The 17,688-nt window shown below is 42.3% G+C and overlaps 1 protein-coding gene across 2 annotated transcripts in view; it reads right to left on the reverse strand.

Annotated features, from left to right (window-relative positions):
• The window catches only part of MAP3K7 (mitogen-activated protein kinase kinase kinase 7), a 66,038-nt gene extending 48,903 nt beyond the window's left edge, over nucleotides 1-17,135 (reverse strand). The window contains exons 1-2 of one of the 2 annotated variants that reach the window (XM_084622364.1): nucleotides 16,489-17,135; nucleotides 550-660 (exon numbers count right to left, since the gene is read on the reverse strand). In XM_084622364.1, coding sequence (XP_084478490.1) covers nucleotides 550-660; nucleotides 16,489-16,578 — 201 coding nt within the window. In that variant the 5' untranslated portion in view covers nucleotides 16,579-17,135. The remainder of the gene's footprint in view (nucleotides 1-549; nucleotides 661-16,488) is intronic. The other variant, XM_084622365.1, reaches the window with a different exon arrangement.
• Nucleotides 17,136-17,688: the final 553 nt, after the last annotated feature.

Genomic DNA, 17,688 nt, shown 5'->3' on the forward strand with positions numbered 1-17,688 from the left:
TGAAAGTTCACTGAAGTTATGTAGTAACAACATTGGATCCTAGAATGTTCTCTCCTTTCGGAAATGTACGAATTATGTGTGAGGTGCTAAATTAAGAGGTGGAATGGAGAAAATGAAGGATGTGTTCTCAAATACATGAGTTACATGTATTTTCTTCTAGATTTTTACAATTTCAATTAAAAATAAATTACTACATTAATGGAAACATAAACCAAACTTTTCATAGTATGCCCCCCCCCCAATGTTAAGTGACACTAGATGAGATTCTCACTCCTCCTTTGGTCTCTCTACACAGATTAAAAAGGATTGGAGTGGCATAAAGAAGCTCTAAATACCCCAGACCTCACTGGGAAGAATTCCTTCAGTGCAGGAACTGGAGAAGACAGCCACAGGCCATCCTCTGAGGACCCTCTTACAAGTTCTGGTGGAAGTGGCGTGGCTGGGTGTGGGGTATGTCAGTGGCAAAGCCATACCACATTACTAGTTGGGGGAGGGGGGGGGGAGAACATACCGAATCCCATAACTTCTTTTCAAGGAAGCTTACTGTACCTCCACAATGAAGGCCTTTCTTTCAGATTCACTTTCTATTTGTTTAATGGCTACATCTTTTCCTCGCCATTTTGCCTTGCAGACCACACCAAAGGCTCCTCTTCCAACAACCTAGATCAAGATAGCAAGGAATACTGTAGTTAAGAAAACAATTCCAGCTTGCCTGTAGCACTTCACAAATATTTAAAGAAACATGTTACGCAGCATCAAAAATTTAGTATAAAGATATCAGACATATGAAGTGAAGTCCAAGTTTATAACAAAACTTTAATTTTATGCAGTCATAAAGCACAGTTACAAATTATAGGGTTATTCTGATAAATGGCATGTGCATAAGGCTTCTCCCATAGATCACCTACAGGGAAAAACAGTAAACTATATGCATTAAATTCTTCACATTTTTTCTGAAATATTTATATTGCATACAAATTTGTAAAGTTACTTATTTCACACAAGTTCTACTCAAAAAGAACCTGGGAAAAAAGGAAGAATAGTTGCTTCCCCCTTATTCTTTTCTTCATCCTTCCTACATAGAGTTTACTTTTATAAAACTCGCTCTGGGAAATAGTATCTTATTGCACATATTCCTGCTTATTAGTTATAAGCGTGGGTAGATGATATAATCCTGCACTTTGACTTCACTAGAAGGGGTTAGATAGAGATCCCTATATTTAGATTTCACAATACTTCCCATAAGAGATTCTTGAGTCTTTTTTTTTTTTTTTTTTTTGGGAGAAGCTCTAACACCTCCATTTTTTGGAGCAGGCCCTTGAAATTCAGCAGGGGGGCCCCCTAGCAATAGAAATGCCTTTTCCTTGGACCCATCCAATTCTATTCAGGTTTGGTGGCGATATAAACTATTGAAAAGTTCAATTTCCCTTTTCTTGCTCGCATTCCTCAGGAAAAGTCCTGGAAGCATGCCAAAATAACCACCACCAACCACCACTGAAACCTAACACCTGGCCCCAGAAGTCCATCCCAGCCTCCTGGATCACAGCTTTCTGCTGATGCCGGCTAACACAGTTAATCCTATAGTTCAAGTTGTAGCAATTTGTGCTGCAGTGATGAAGGCCAATGCTTCAAATGCTATACATGATTGGGGGTTATTATAATTACATACAATAGAATCTGATTTTACCATTTGCCTTAAAAAAGAAATTACAAAACAAAAATGAACGTTATTTAAGTTGCAAAGAAATCAAACACTATAAAAAAGTTTTGAAATTCAAAGTAAGTTTTCTACAGAAAAGTTACTTCTACTACACTGCATAAAGGCAGTAATTTCTATTTCTCATATCCTTATTAAATGCAAGGCCTTATTACTATTAATGTTACATAACATACACGAATTACTATGTAATGAGTTTAATGATTCAGTGGAAACAATGTTTGGAAATTCCTGATTTCTCCTCCTTTCCAAGCTGTATACATTGGGTATGAGTATATATCAACAGTAATAAGACATGTTCAAAGACATAACTCTCTCTAGTATTTTACTTGGTGAGCATGTCTTAGAAAATAGCCTTTTAAAAAAGATTTCTCCTCTCTTTATCCTCCTCTCTTTTTTGTTGCTTTAATGCTAATTTAAACATTTGATGGACACCAACTCGAAAAAAAAAATCACTGTCTGAAAATGTTGTACACAGTATAGTTACAAGTGATCCCTATGATTATTGTAACCTAAGTTCCCTGTAAGCTGCGGGGCCACAAGCAGCCTATTTTGCACCGCACAGGCGCTCAGGGAACCCGCCTGGGGACCTACCGCAACCATGGGAGGGGCGCCCCTCCCCCGGCTCCCAACCAACCATTGGAGGGGCACCCCTCCCCCAGCCACCAATTCAGCCTGCGGCACAGCCAGAGCAGCCCAACCCTGAAGTGGCATGGCCCTAGGCACATCTCTGCTCAACCCAGGTGTTTACCTGCTGGGGCCCGGGAAAGGGCGCCTATCCTGCAGCCCCAGAGCTCCCATGGTGGGGAGAGAAGCCTCTCCCCCACAACCCAGGTGCTGCTGCGGGGGCAGAGCGCTGCGGGAGTCTTCTCTCCCCGCTGTAGCTCAAGAACACCCTCCTGCACCCCAAACCCTTCATCCCCGGCCCCACCCCAGAGCCCGCACCCTCAGCAGGAACCCTCACAATCCTGCAACCCAACCCTCTGCCCTAGCCCTAAGCACCCTCCCACACTCTGAACCTCTTTGGCCCCATTGCCACCACATGAATTTTGTTACGTGCACCAATATGGAGGTGATGTGTTACACATATCCGTCATATTGGTGCACATAACAAAATTCATTCTGCATATGAGTGGGAAAAATTAGAGGGACTACTGATTGTAACTGGAAGAATTTAGTGAAAATGTTATTTATTTTTCAGTTTGTTTGCACTGTGCATTTGACAGACTTTGGAGTAGTCAGTTTTACTGTTTAGTCGTCAGTTCACTCCTTTCCTGCTGAGAAGGCCCTTACAAAAATCAGCACAGCAGCAGAAAAAAGTGATTTTATATATATATTTCTTTTTTAAAAGGAGTGAGTTACAAAGTTTTGAAACTTACTATGTTAACTCAAACTTGTTTTTATTAGTCAATTTAAAAAAAGATGACAGTGTCCCTTTAATTTAATTGTAAGTGACTAATGGACAAATTCTGCAACCCAGTCAGTTGCATACTGTGTTAGTTATGATAAAATCTGCCCCTTAAGAGCATTCATCACCAGGGAACCTAAACATTTACGTGAAAGCTTCTAAGTTTAAATAAATCTGCTTCAACTGAGTAATAATTAAAACATTTGCTGCCAGAAACACAAATAACCATGCTGTTAAGAAAGGAAAAAAGAAACTTGTCTTCCGGTTGTGCATGCTAACTCAACCAGCTTTGCTTTGTGCCATGAAATGCACTACAAAAAGGCTCTAGTGGAAAAGGAGAATAAATTCTAAAAGGCAGACCCCCTTTACTAAGTAAGTCCAGCCAATGGCTCTGGAGAGGTCAGTGTCAGGAGCCAAGAGGAAGACTCTCACAGAATCTCTTAATGGGCACAATGGAGAACCATGAGAGGAAGTCAGAGAAATATATAGCATCCAAGTTCGCCAATATAAATTACTGGATGACTGTGTACAAGATCGGTCAGGGTTTTGAAACAATGTGTTAACATCTTCATTGCACCTAGTAGTGAGCTGTAAGCTAATGCCAAAACTTGAGCTCTAAGGAGAGCACACAGATGCATATGTTGATGTAGGCTACAGATAAAGGAATTACCATTTTTAGGTCCACATTAGAAAGACATTCTCAGCTTCTTGGCCAGCCATGAAAGAAAGGAGCTCTGGGACACCATTACAAATTAACAAACAGAAGTAGTGATGGATCCAATAAGACCCACAGATTTATAGTATGATAGAGCAGAAGATGATACTGGATTATGTGGCAGAACTATTTTATTCACGGACAATTTTTATGAGAGAGAAACTAACAGCAGCAAAATAGCTAGTTACTTTTAGCATTCTCCCTCCAATTTTCTTTTGAAAGGAAAGTCTTAAAAGTTGCCTGAATAATTTAAGCATTAGAAATAAAGCTTCCATTTCTGATATGCACAAGAACCAATTATTTTAATACCACAGGAGAGAAGAGTTGTCTAAAGTTTAGTTTCTTCACGCTGATTCCTTCATATCTCCTACTGCTGGTACAACTACACTTGTTTGGGTAACAGTACACATTCTCAATTTACATGAACCCCACATTATTGACTTGTTACTTAAGTAGTTCCATTAACAGCAGTTGCTCTGTGGCACTGGAGTCTTGGAAAATGATCTAAAAATAAACATACTGGTCTGAAAAAGATTCTTCACCTTTACCTTCGGGTACCATAAGAGAAGGGGGGGGGGGAAGAGAAGGGGAGGAAATGTGCAGTGTATAGTGGAAATCCTCTTACTTTTTCTGTAGCAAATGTTTGTCAATAATAAAATAGGTGGTTCAAGAAACAAGTGTAGGCTGTTTAGAAAGTTTTAAAGAGTCATTAATCTACATAACTTGTTTTTTAGTTCTCTCCCTTTCGCTCTCTGCTCCTTATTGGATCTCCTACAAAAGAAAAGAATTCCAGAGGAATATCCTCTTTTACTACACTAACAAAACTGCAATTACATACAACTTAAAAGAGTTGTATTTGTACTTTTTCCAATGTAATTCATTCTAACATTTTTTAAAAAATCATCTAAATAAAGCCTTGAATTAGAAACTATATAAGGTGCTTGGGGCAGAGACTGTATCTTTCTTTGTGTTTACACAATATTAAGCACACTGCCAATGCTGCTTAACACCACACATTGATTTGAAAATACGTGGAGTATAAACCATGGGTGATATATATATTTTAGAGGTCCTAGGTTAAAGGTCTTTAAAATTCTCTCTCATCTTAAAAGGATATTCTTAATGCTAGTTACTCATACTACAAACAAGAAAAATGAACTCATGTTTATTTAGATCCCAGTTCTCAAACCCAGGAGCAAAGAAAAATAAATAGCATTCAGCTGTTTCTGAACTGTATTAGCCAATACATATACTTTTACTATTCTCCAAAATTTGAGAGACTAACAGATTTCATACCTTCATTAATAAGAACAACTCTTCACTTTCGACTCTTATTCAGATGCACAGTGCTGTTTGTTCTAAAGAGGCCTTGCTGGGCATAAGAGGGACAATAAAATAGAATACTTCTCCAGTTAACAGCTTTAGTATTCTTTAGAAAATTCTACTTATTAACTGCAGTATGTACAAAAGAAGGCCCATAAGACATCAACTTAATTACCATCTTGAGGACTTAGTGGGGGTTTAAGAACACCCAAATCCATACTTTCCAATGGAGTTTCCTTTTCAAAGTGTAATTGTATATTAAGGCTTACATGCTCATATCAAAGAGTCTAGCGAATATGCAATTAATCATTATCTAAACATTCTGTGGAGCATTCCTAAAACAGCAGCCATTTCCCTGCTTGGTCTAAACTCAATTCTTTTTGAAGAGTTTAGCAGCATTTGGGTAGTTTACTCATTCCAGGAAGCATCTGTATCCCAGACTGAGGTAACAATTTATCAGCAAAGGGTTATTTTAGAACCCAGTACATTTTATGTATTCAAAAAAGGCTGGGTAAAACCTCATAAAAAGACAGTTAAAACATAAGTTAACTGAAAACTTAATGTACAGTAATCTGTTTTAAGGATTAAACTCACTATACCCAGTAGTAATTTAAATATATTGGGGTAAAATCTGTTTTCCATATATTGGAATGGATCATTATCCTCTGTTATGATATCTGAGGTGCTCAAACTAACAGGCCCTAGATTTAAACATTAAAGGCTGGTGCCTAGGTATTGACAGAGGACTCAACTCTGGAACTCAGTCCCCTTGCTGGTCTGACAGAGCCAACATTACAGGCCTTCAATGCACACTGCAGGATCCATTTCATTTTGCAGGTATTTCTCAGAGGGAAGTTGGGTAGGAAGAAGGGGGATTTTTTTATAAGGGGATCTCTATTACAGCAGAGGTGAAGTTGTTTGTATGTGTGTACGTTATATATACACCTCCAGAGCTTTATAAAAAAGGGTGCACTTTATTGTTATTACTACTATTTCAGTGATACCCAAAGGCCCCAAATCACATTTTTTTCCCCCCACAGGACCCTGTGCACATTCCATGCATAAGACGGACAGTGCTCAGAGAATAAGGCATTCGTTCAAGATTTTCTTTTATCCTCTCATCATTCACTGCACTGAACACAGAATTTATTATTTCCTCAAACACTTGTCTTGCATTCATCACCACAATATTGAGCGCCCTGCATTCATTGTTGAATTCCACTTTTTAGCACCCTAACATAGAGAGATGTTTTATCCACATTTTACAGACAGGGAACTTCACACAAAAAATTACACTCATAACTATGTTTTAAAATCGGATTAGTTAAACTGGTGCAAGCTTGTGTAGAGACACTTCCTTGCAGGATGACACTGGCCCTTTAAGAGGGCAGAGGCCAGTACAATTGTAATGGTCAACTGACTGCTAATTGGGTTTTAAGAAAAGGCACCTGAGCCATATAAATGGATATAGACTGAGACAGAAGGCCCAGTGAGGAAATGGGTCAGCTAAGAGCTGCCCAAGTCAGTCAGGAAAAGGAGCAGGTAAGAACTGCCTGAGTTAGGAGAAGAGGAGCCAGGGGGCTGGAGAGGGCTGAAGGGAGCAGAACAGCAAGAGGGAATTGCCTGCTGACTTCTAAGGCTAAAAGCCAATGCTGAGGGCTGGAAAGACGGGAACAGCACAGCTTTAGTATTCAGTATTTAGTATTTAGCACAGGGGCCTACCTGCTCATGTCTCCACACCTTGGGAGCTGCATCCAGGGAAACAATGAGAGCGCCAGGGACAGTTAGGGATGCTCCCTTAGTGAGGATGAACTCCCAGCAGGGAAGCTGTGGGGGATTCCTGCTGGGAAGGGAAGGGTTGCACTCAAGCTGGACGGGCTGGAGTGGCTGTCCTGGTAAAAGGACAGGAGGGGATCAAAGAGCTTGGGTGTGGTGGAATACACAGGAGAATGATACGTGCTATGTGGATGGACTAGAAGATGTTGGATTTTAAAGACTACATGCCATGCACATTCGCAGACAATGATAAATGGACTATATTTGGGGACTTGTTATGGACTATTTTGCACTATATTTTTATAATAAACCAGCCTAAGGAAGTGTATTATTATGCAAGGGAGTGGTCATGGAGTTACCGGAGCCTCTGAAGGAAGGAAGCTGAGGCAGGTTTGCCTATCATGGTGCAGCCTGCTGCAAGAGGGCAGCCCAGGTGGGAGCCATGCCATGACAATACTATTTTGGTTCAATAATTGCTTATTTCAGTTGAAACTTAAAAAAATAACTGATTAAGTGTCTTCACACAAACTCCCAACAGTTTAACTCAATAGGTTTAAAAACTGATTTTAAGTTAAACCAGTGAAATGTCTGAATTTAACCAAGGCCACAGAAATCAAAACCAAAATTTTCAAGTGTCTAATTTCCTGTGTTTTTGTTTCATGCTGCCCAGCTTAAAACATCAAGAGCTTAATATTTCAGAGATGCTGAACACTTATGGCTATCATTGACTTCAACTGGAGTACACTGCACTCCTCAAAACCAGGACCTGATTGTCTCAAACTGAGCATACAGGAAGTCAGTTGCCATTTGTTATGTCATGTTTTCCAGACCTCAAATAATTTTTGTATCTTTTCTGAATGATTTTCCAAATTTTCAATATCTTTTTAAAGAGTGTGGCTACAATATTCCAGCAGTTGTCTCAGCAATGCTATATACTAACTTAATATCACCTCCATACTCCTGCTCAATATTCCTGGATACACAAGGAACTATATTAGTTTTTAGCCACAGCACTTCAATGGGGGCTCACATTCTTTTGGTTATCGAACATGAATAGGGATATGATTTTGCCACACTAATCATGGAAACGATTAATTTGAATAAAGTCTGTGAAATATCTGCAATCAGAGTAGAACGTCCCCAAACTAAGTGGTGTTGCAATAGAGCCCTCCACTCCTCCGTGTCCATCTATGGCAGGGCGGATATGCCAAACTTCAGTGGCACTGTGACTACGTGCATTAGGTTGCAATGCCCGGAGTAGGGAGCCAAACCCAGCCCTGTGGGACAGGAGCTGCCACTGTGGCGTAAACAGAGTGGGAGAAACTTCCTGTCAGGGGAGTTAAGCACTGGCATAGATGGTCTAGAGAGGTTGTGGAATCTCCATCATCAGAGATTTTTAAGAGCAGGTTAGGCAAACACCTGTCAGAGATGGTCTAGATCAATGCTACTCAAAGTGGTGGTCAGAGGACCAGTGCCGGTCAGCGAGCCATCGGCTGCCAGTCTGTGTGCACATTGGAAAAAAAAAAATCGCCGGTCCCCACATCAGATAGTTTGAGAAGCTCTGGTCTAGATAATACCTAGTCCTGCCATGAGTGCAGGGGACTGGACTAGATGACCTCTTGAGGTCCCATCCAGTCCTATGATTCTGTGATTACAGGATCAAGACTTTGGACCACAGTTCAGACTCCAGGCCATCAACAGCTGCGAGGAAAACATTAGAGTTGGTCAGGAATTTTCAGAATTTTTTTTATAAATCAGAAAATGACAATTTGTCAAAACCAAAATTTTTAGCAGGAAAAAGGATCAGCTTTGATGAATACCCTGATTCTAAAACTTTTTGGAAAAAAAATTCAAAATTGTTAAAATGGGATGTTTTGACATTTTCTAAATGAAGGGGTTTGTTTCTAAATAACCTCCATTGGAAATTTTAATTTATACTAAAAAGAATTTAAAAATAAGATGGGAAATCAAAATTAAGTATTTCAATTAACCTGATCTGAAATGTTTTTGGATTATTGGTTCACAAAAATTTGAGATTGACTTCTTGTCCTGATTCAGGACAAGAAAAATATTCTATATTTCATGGGACTAGAAAACCATTTCCTGCTCAGCTGTAGAAGATAAAGAACCCTAAATTCAGGCCCCAGTGGGCAGATGAAATCATATTCAGCTGTTTCCAAAAATGTATTATGTATAGGTGTACACATTACAAATATGTCCTCTTAGTGGTGTGGAATCTTAAATAGCTATTCTTAAATATATATTTAGAAAGCTTATCAGTTCTTCTTTGTAAGAGGATTCCCTCAAAATACTCTAGTTATCAACTACCTTTGTTCAAGTGGACTGTTGAAATTAAGGCTTCGGCTACGCTACAAAGTTAGGTTGTGTCTACATCAAATTCGTCTCTAGCCAGCACAAGTGCCTCATTACATCAACACAGTACCCCTGCCCCTCCACCGAACAGCATAAAGTAGTTCAACTATGGCTTAGGTCAATGCAATATGAGTGAAGACACTGCATGATGTGTGTTGACTAACAGTCTTCTAGCAACTGTCCCACAATGCCCCATTCTCTGCAAGAGTGACCACTCTGATCACAATTAGAAACTCCACTGACCAGGGATCAGAGAGACCAGAAGCCACCCCCTTAAAGCCTTCCATGTCCTTGAAATGCATTTTTCTCATTGCCCAACTTGGCGAGCAGACCTAGCAGACCAGCTTTGTTGTGTGCAACCACCCAATAGACCGGGGTGTCCTGACCCCCAGTTTGAGAGCCCCTCAGGGGGTCACAAGGTTCTTACATATGGGGTCGCGAGCTGTCAGCCTCTAACCCAAACTCCACTTTGCCTCCAGCATTTCTAATGATGTTAAATATATAAAAAGTGTTTTTAATTTATAAGGAGGGGTCGCACTCAGAGGCTTTCCATGTGAAAGGGATCACCAATACAAAAGTTTGAGAACCACTGCAAGAGACCATGCAAGCTCCATGCACACAGAGAGGTACTAGACACACTCCTGCCTGGATCTCTTGAACCAGTGGGGAGATGAGGCTATGCAAGCACAGCTACGGACCAGACACAGAAACACGGACATCTATAAGTAGATTGCATAGGGGAGGTGCAGGCAAAGGGGTCTGACAGGGATCATCAGCAGTACTATGGGAGAGTAAAGGAACTTTGCCAGGAATTCTACAAGGTTAGGGAGAGCAACAATAGATCTGGTATTGTGTTGAAGAACTGGCACTTCTGCAACAGCCTGCATAGAATACTTGGCGGAGACGCCACCAGCACCCTGTAGATCACAGATTACTGTACTTGAGGATAATAGAAGCTTTCAAATAGTATATGCTTTAAAGTCACTTTAAGAAAAATATATAATATTGCATACACCCACACATATATATCTGTATACACACACACACACACACGGGCAAATTGCTGGTACGATTATGATGGGTCCCGCGCTTCCTCTTCTTGGGGGGGGGTTCAGGGTGCAGTTTCCTGCCCCTGAACTAGGGTATTTACTGTCCCACTAGTAAGCCAGAGAAGGGTAGTGGAGAGGGAGGGACCCGGGCCCGCCCTCTACTCCGGGTCCCAGCCCAGGGGCCCTAGGGATAGTGGTCAACCACTTGAACTAGTGCTTCCTTCCCCTGGGCTACTTCCCTCTCCTGCTCTTCAGCTTGTGGGGCTTCCTGCCCTCTCTCTCTGCACAAGCCGGGTGTCTCTTTACCTAGGGTCTTAGTCTTCTAGCCAGCCACAGCACTCCTTCAAATTGCTCTCTGCTCCAACTCCAAACCACTCTGCTCCAACTCCTTCCCCCAGCTGATTGAAGCAGAAGTTTATCAGGTGACTAGCTTCCGTGCTTTTAATTAATCTACAGAAACCTTTCTTCCCTCTACAGGGAATAAGGCTTCTCCTCATCCTGGGGCTTACACATCTCTCCTATATGACTCTCCTGCTGCCTTCTGGCCATGCTGTATCACCACTCACCCACCCAGTCCTAGTACTGGGCTTAGATTTTTCCATAGTGGGGTGGTCAGCATTGTAGGATTTGGGTGCCAAGGCTCATATAACATAAAAGAGAGCTGTGTACATTCCGCACTATTCAAACCAACAACAGACAACAACCAAAACATGTGCACAAATCAGTCAGATGGTATTTAGTTACAGTGGATGTGTGGTGACAGAAGCAAATTAATTAGGGAAAAGAATGGAACGGAGTCATGAGGACAATACTCCAGAAACAAAGCATCAAAAAAGGAAGGCAAGTATACTTTAACAAATAAAATAATTAGAAGCCAAGTTTACCTTTTTCTATGTGTTCCCTTAAGATTAGGTTTTATCAACAAAAAAAATTAAAAAAACCCCACACACTGTATTGCAAAGCATCTGTTAACTGAACTTCCCAAATAGAGAGATTTATTACTAAGTATTTAATCAGATGGGCCTTTATTCGACAACTGAATCTGCACTGCTATCACCACTACTTTCTAAACAAAACTTTTCAGTTCATTTCCAAACTTTCAGAATTATATATTGTTTTATAAATCCTTCTGGACTTTTCTAGCATAAAGCACCACATATTCCTTTAAAGGCTTATTTATCCACAATTTTTCAAGAAAATGTAAAGCCACATTTTCCAAGCAACTCCTAAAATACTAAAACGAGACCTCTGTAATTTAGTTAGTATCATAAAACAGATGTGTGGAGAACACAAAATATAGAAAAATTAGCTGTTTTGCTTGCTGTTTGAAATCTAGGGTAAAATCTATAGTTTTGTTCCCTAGTTATTAATGCTTTTTCAGACTATTTTGTATCTGAAGGCTTAAGTTAAAAATAAGAATCACAGAAGCAATCAGAAGTTTCCCAGGGGTAAAGGAAAAGAAGGTTGCTGCTGAGCCTGAGTTTTAGGTTGTTCTACATTCTTGCTTTGAATATTCTTTTACGGCACATTAATTTTGGGTTGACTTTTATTCACCCATGATAATTACGTACCCATCTGATCCCAACTCGAGAACTTTAAACAACAAAATGCCACTTGGAAGTTGGATATATGTTTGGAGTGTGTACGCCTCTCACCTCTCAAATTATAGCCAGGTAGATGAACAAAATACGGTATATTAGTGTGTTATCCAGTAAAACTTACCCAAACCAAACTGAAAGCACAAGCACAGATCTTATGTTTATTAGCTAGGACTTGGGGCCTGTAACTATTCCAGAACTTAAATCTATTAATAAACTAGTCGCAGTGCTATCTGCTGATCAGACAACCTTGATAATACAAGAGCAAAGCTGGGATTATACAAGAATTCTTTTGCATTTTTCAGTTTAGAGTTGATGATGTTCATCTTGGGACATCTAACTGATGTCTACATACTATAATAAAACTTAACCATTTTAACTCTTTGTAAAGGGTGATTATTTTGGAATTCTTGATCTCTAGGTGTAAAGTATTCCCAGTTTTCTTCTACTGCACAATGCTATGTCGGTAATTACAGCATACGGTTACTAGCAATTGTGAAATCAATGAAGGCACAACAAGAAAGGGGTGACAAGGAAGGGGTTCATATATCTTAGAATTTCATAATAGTGGACAAGTTCTATTTCTAGTTCACCTGTTCCATTGGAAAGCAGTTTTTGTTGCTTCTACTGTAATATGAGTTTATCCTCTAGGTATTTTTACTACACTCAGCATTGTGGTATCCAGGGGCCACATACATTTAACTCAAAATGCTAAATCAACTGTTACCAAAATTTCTCCCTACCCTTTGACAAAAGTCCCCTTCCCTGGGTCTTAAAACGAATGGATCATCTTCATTTTTTCCTCAGATTGAGAGGCAAGTCTCAGGATGACAGTGTGATATAGTAAACCAATTAGTAGATTAGGACTCAAGACTCCTATAGTTTAATTCTTGCTGAGGCCTCAATCTAGGCACCATCTGGGCACACATTTTTGGTGCACCAAATCCTGCCTGTGCAGGTGTCAGCATGCATACAGAAGAACATACATAAGAGGATGCCAAGATTTGTATATCAAGCCTCAGAGTTCTACCTCCCAGTTTTGCCAGTTAGACACAGTGTAGCCCTGCATTTCCCCACCTGTAAAATGAGGTCGTAATTCTTACAGTCCTCAGGTGTTGTGAGGATTCAACATTTGTGTAGTATTTTACTTGTTCAAAGTGCTAAGTACAACATTATATTTGCTATGTGATACTCACTTTTATGGGTCTTCACTGGGCACCTGTTTATGATCTCTAAAATTACCACAACCTTAACTTTTTGCATAGGGTAAGGGCTAGCTACAAGCCATATCTCAAAAGACACTTAATTGTTTGATTACTGACCGTAGGCGAATGTTAAACAAATTTCAGAGTCTTCTTCAAATACAAAAGTACTTCCAATTCCTTAATACAGAAAAACTGTTTAGAAATGATGGAATTAAATGTTTTAAAAGGAAGAGATGTGTGTAATTCTGACACAAGACATTTCATAGAGTCACAGAAACACAGAACTGGAAGGGACCTCAGTAAGTCATCTAGTCCAGTCCCCTGCACAGAGGTAGGACTATTTCGTCCAGGGGTTCTCACAACAATTTTTTTGGTGGTCTCACAGCGTGGCCACCAACTCTTTCTAGTGGCCACTCCGACAATTTTTCCTAAAATGCTTAATTAACTTTAGGAGAAAAATAAATATTCACATTTACAATGATTTTGTATTTACATACAGGGTTTTATGCAGGGTTTTATTTGCAAACTCAACAACAACAACGTACAGTTAATAATAATGATCAGCAGCTCTATTCTTTACTGAATCAAGACAGAACAGAAACAAAAATAAGGTGCTTTGCATGTTTTCTTTTGCCTTTTTGGGGTTTTTTTTGTTTTGTTTTAAAGACTTGCTAGCTAGTAAGTCTGCTACTGTGAAAAGTGATATTTATATGTTTGTTAATATTTTTCACAGAAGCAGACTTGCTAGCTGGCTGGGAGACAGTGAAAAGCGATATTAACAAATATACAAAAATCACTTTTCACAGCAGATATACTCAGCCCCAGCAAGCTGGGGGACAAAATTAAGCCCTGGATGGAACAGCACAGAAGTGAGGGTGGCATGGACTATAGTAGAACCTCAGAGTTAGGAACACCAGAATTACAAACTGACCAGTTAACCACACATCTCATTTGGAACTGGAAGTGCACAATCAGGCGGCAGCAGATACACACACTCAAAAAGCCAATACAGTACTGTACTGTGTTAAATGTAAACTACTAAAAAAAAGGGAAAGCAGCATAAGAACAGCCATACTGGGTCAGACCAAAGGTCCATCTAGCCCAGTATCCTGTCTTCCAACAGCAGCCAATGCCAGGTGCCCCAGAGGGAATGAGCAGAATAGGTAATCATCAAGTGATTCATCTTCTGTCGCCCATTCCCAGAGGCTAGGGACACCATCCCTGTCCACCCTGGCTAATAGCCATTGATGGACCTATCTTCCATGACTTTATCTAGTTCTTTTTTTAACCCTGTTAGCGTCTTGGCCTTCACAACATCCTCTGGCAAAGAGTTCCACAGGTTGACTGTGCATTTTTCTTTTGCATAGTAAAGTTTCAAAGCTGTATTAAGTCAATGTTCAGTTGTAAACTTTAGAACAAACCATAATGTTTTGTTCAGAGTTATGAATGTTTCAGAGTTGTGACCAACTTCCATTCCTGAGGTATTCGTAACGAAGGTTCTACTGTATTCATTGCTGTGGGTAAGTGTGTGCAGTAAGTTTTTTTCCCCTTAAAGTGTCTCATGCCGCCCCCCCACCCCCAGAATACATTCTGCAGTCCCCCTGCCAGAGGGGGTCTATCCCCCCAGTTTGAGAACCTCTAACCTAGATTATTGTGTTTATAGAAAAGGAAATCCTTTGGAAGAGAGATTAAAGCCAAAGTACCTTCTACAGATTTCTGGTGACTCTCAAGGTGGAAGTCAAAGATACCATGTCGCTTTTTGAACATAGAGTTTTTGGAAAACATTCCTTCTCATTAAAACTGTTTATAGTCTCCAAGACTGTGTGTGGACCAAAATTCAGTAGATACAGGCGAACTATCAGTATTTAGCAAATGACTCTCTAAAGTTCTGAGCTACTGGTTATCTTATATATGAAAGGTCCTATAGGAGGCAAAGTTCACTTCTGTATGGTTACTCTGTTTAGAGGAAAAGATCTTGTTCTTTCAGCAGTAATTAATCTGCTAAGGAGTTAACAGCACAAAGACTGTAATGATGCCAATGTTTGTTAAGTCTAGATTCTGCAAGTCGTTCTGCATGTGTAAATCCTACTGAGTTAAATGGGGGTCTGCTCATGCACACAACACCTTGACATAAGTAAGGACCTCACAAGGGCAGCGGGATCCAGCTGTATGGAACAACTTGCAAGATAAGGGCCTTAATGATTAAGTTAATATATTATATCTCCATTGAACCTTTTTGGAAAGCACATAGATTGCTCTTAAGAAAATCCACTCTGCCTCCACAGAAAAAACCAAACTGATCCACAAATACTCTTATCAATTACATACCAACTGCAAAGAATTTAAAGCAATTCTTCTATAGCTAACCTTTCAACGTAATACTCAAGCGGGAAAAAATTTTTCTTAAAATTAAGTAAAACATAAATGGACAATTGAATTTACTTCATGGGTAATCAATACCAAAGATGCAATATGGGTCACAAATGCAGTACTGATGTTAGTGTAACAGCCACTGGATTGTAGCATCACTTAAGTTAGTTTAATAAATTTTTTTAAAGAGTCTTTTATGCCTAAACATGATGATGTATGCATATAATATTTGGATAATAATGATCAGCAGCTAGATACCATATTAATGGATGTATTATAAGTGCATTAAATAGGATGGATGGGGGGGGGGGAGGAGAACAGAGACCTACAAAATAGACACATTATATGGAAGCATTACAATATAGTTTAAAAATTCTCCATTTGACTGTGGTAAGTTAATTCAAACTTATCAACTGCCACCAAAGTTTGGATTAAATTTAGACTAACTGAAAATTCACCTTAAAAAAGCTGATCAGTGCCTCAGGTTTGGAACACCTAAGCTCCCTAGCAGCTCAGGTTTACAGACCTTCGTTTATCTCTATATATTTACTGTGCCCATTATTGCACTATTTAGGCATTTCTGAGAGGGAGAATAGCACAGAATTTACCACACAGATCAGAGAGGGACAGCTCTACGTGCCTGTTAGTGGTCCCACAGCCTCTCTCATAAGTGTAGGGTTTTGCCTCAGTCTCTAAGAGCAGAATCTTTCCTCCCACCCCCACACCTTTGTGCCAGCTGACGGCCACTCTCCTTCCACCCCCCACCCCCGCCTACCAGTGCCCGGGCTGGAATACCTATGTAGTTTATAAAGTGCTTTGGGGCCCTGATGGGTAAAAACTGCCCTACAAGCTCTAGGGAGCTGTATAGCTAGTGGATCGCCCCACGAGCCAGGTCCAGGAAAGTGGTGGTGGGGAGTCTCTGAACATCCCCGGCTCCGCACGGGGCTCGCTCACCTCTTCCACCTCAATCTCCTTATAGTCAATTTCTTCGAAGTTGAGGACCGGGGGCGTTTCAATCATTTCAGCGGAGGTGGCAGCAGACATCCCTTCACTGTCAACCGCGGCAGGAGAAAGCAGGGCCGGCCGGCCCGGGGCAGAGGAGCGGCTCAGGCGGGCCGCCGCGGCGGCCCCCAGCTGCACAGGCTCTGGGGAGCGAGGGCCTGGCGGAGGCGCCTCCTGGGCCGCCGCGCAGGGCGAGGCCGCATCCGCGGCGCTCCCGGGCTACTGGGGCTGCGCGGAGCCCCCGGCCGGGGGGGCCTCGCTCCGCATCCCGCGCCTGGCGCGCTCCGCCCGCCCTAGGCCGCGGCCTCCCCGGAGCCTGGGAGTCGCCTGGGCGGCACGTCCCCAGCAGAGGAGACGGGACGGCCCCGGGGGCGGGGGCCCGCCGCCTCCGCCTGCCCCGGCGGCGAGGGAACGAGACGGGAAGGAGCCGCTCAGAGCCGAGCTCCGGCCGCCGCTACTGACAGAGGAGCCGCTTCCTGCTGCCCGGGCGCGAAGGGGCGGGGGTGGGTCTGCGGCGGCGGCGGCTGCTGCTGCTAAGGCCGCCGAAGCGGGGCCATGGCCTGGCGGCGGCTGCTGCTCCTCCCCCCGCGCAAGGCCGGCGGCGTCCCAGCTCCGGCCCCGCCCCCCTTCCCGCCCCGCCGGCGACCGCCCGCCCGCCAGGGAGAGCCGCCCCCCGAGCCGCGCAGGCGGCTGGGACACGCACCGCAGAGCGCCTCGGAAGGGCCCCGCCCCGCCCCGCGTGATAGGCGCGGGCTGGCCGGGATCCCGCGAAGGAGGGGCGTGGTGTAATGTGCACAGCAAAGGCTGGGGGAAGACGTCGTAATACTCCCACCCGCGGGCGCACGCGCGCAGCACGTACACTAGGGGATTGATTGACAAGTGGCTTCCCAACCCTCCCTGGGAGGGGCTGCAACACACACCCCACCCCCCAGCAAACGGAAAGGCGGATGCGAGGTAGTATCGTCTCCTGACACACAGTCTGTACCAATACCTCGGCACGCTCCCCCAATCATCCGCCTCACAGAGAGAGGGTGTCACATTCCAGGATGCAGTTCAGCCCACTGAGGGGTTGCACCACTGCTTGCCCTGTGACCGTGGGTGCCTCACAATGCTTTGCTTCTGTAACACCTAGCCTGGGCTGCTCACAACCAG

The sequence above is a fragment of the Lepidochelys olivacea genome (genome assembly GCF_965140295.1).
Source record: "Lepidochelys olivacea isolate rLepOli2 genome assembly, chromosome: 3".
Lineage (NCBI taxonomy): Eukaryota > Metazoa > Chordata > Testudines > Cheloniidae > Lepidochelys > Lepidochelys olivacea.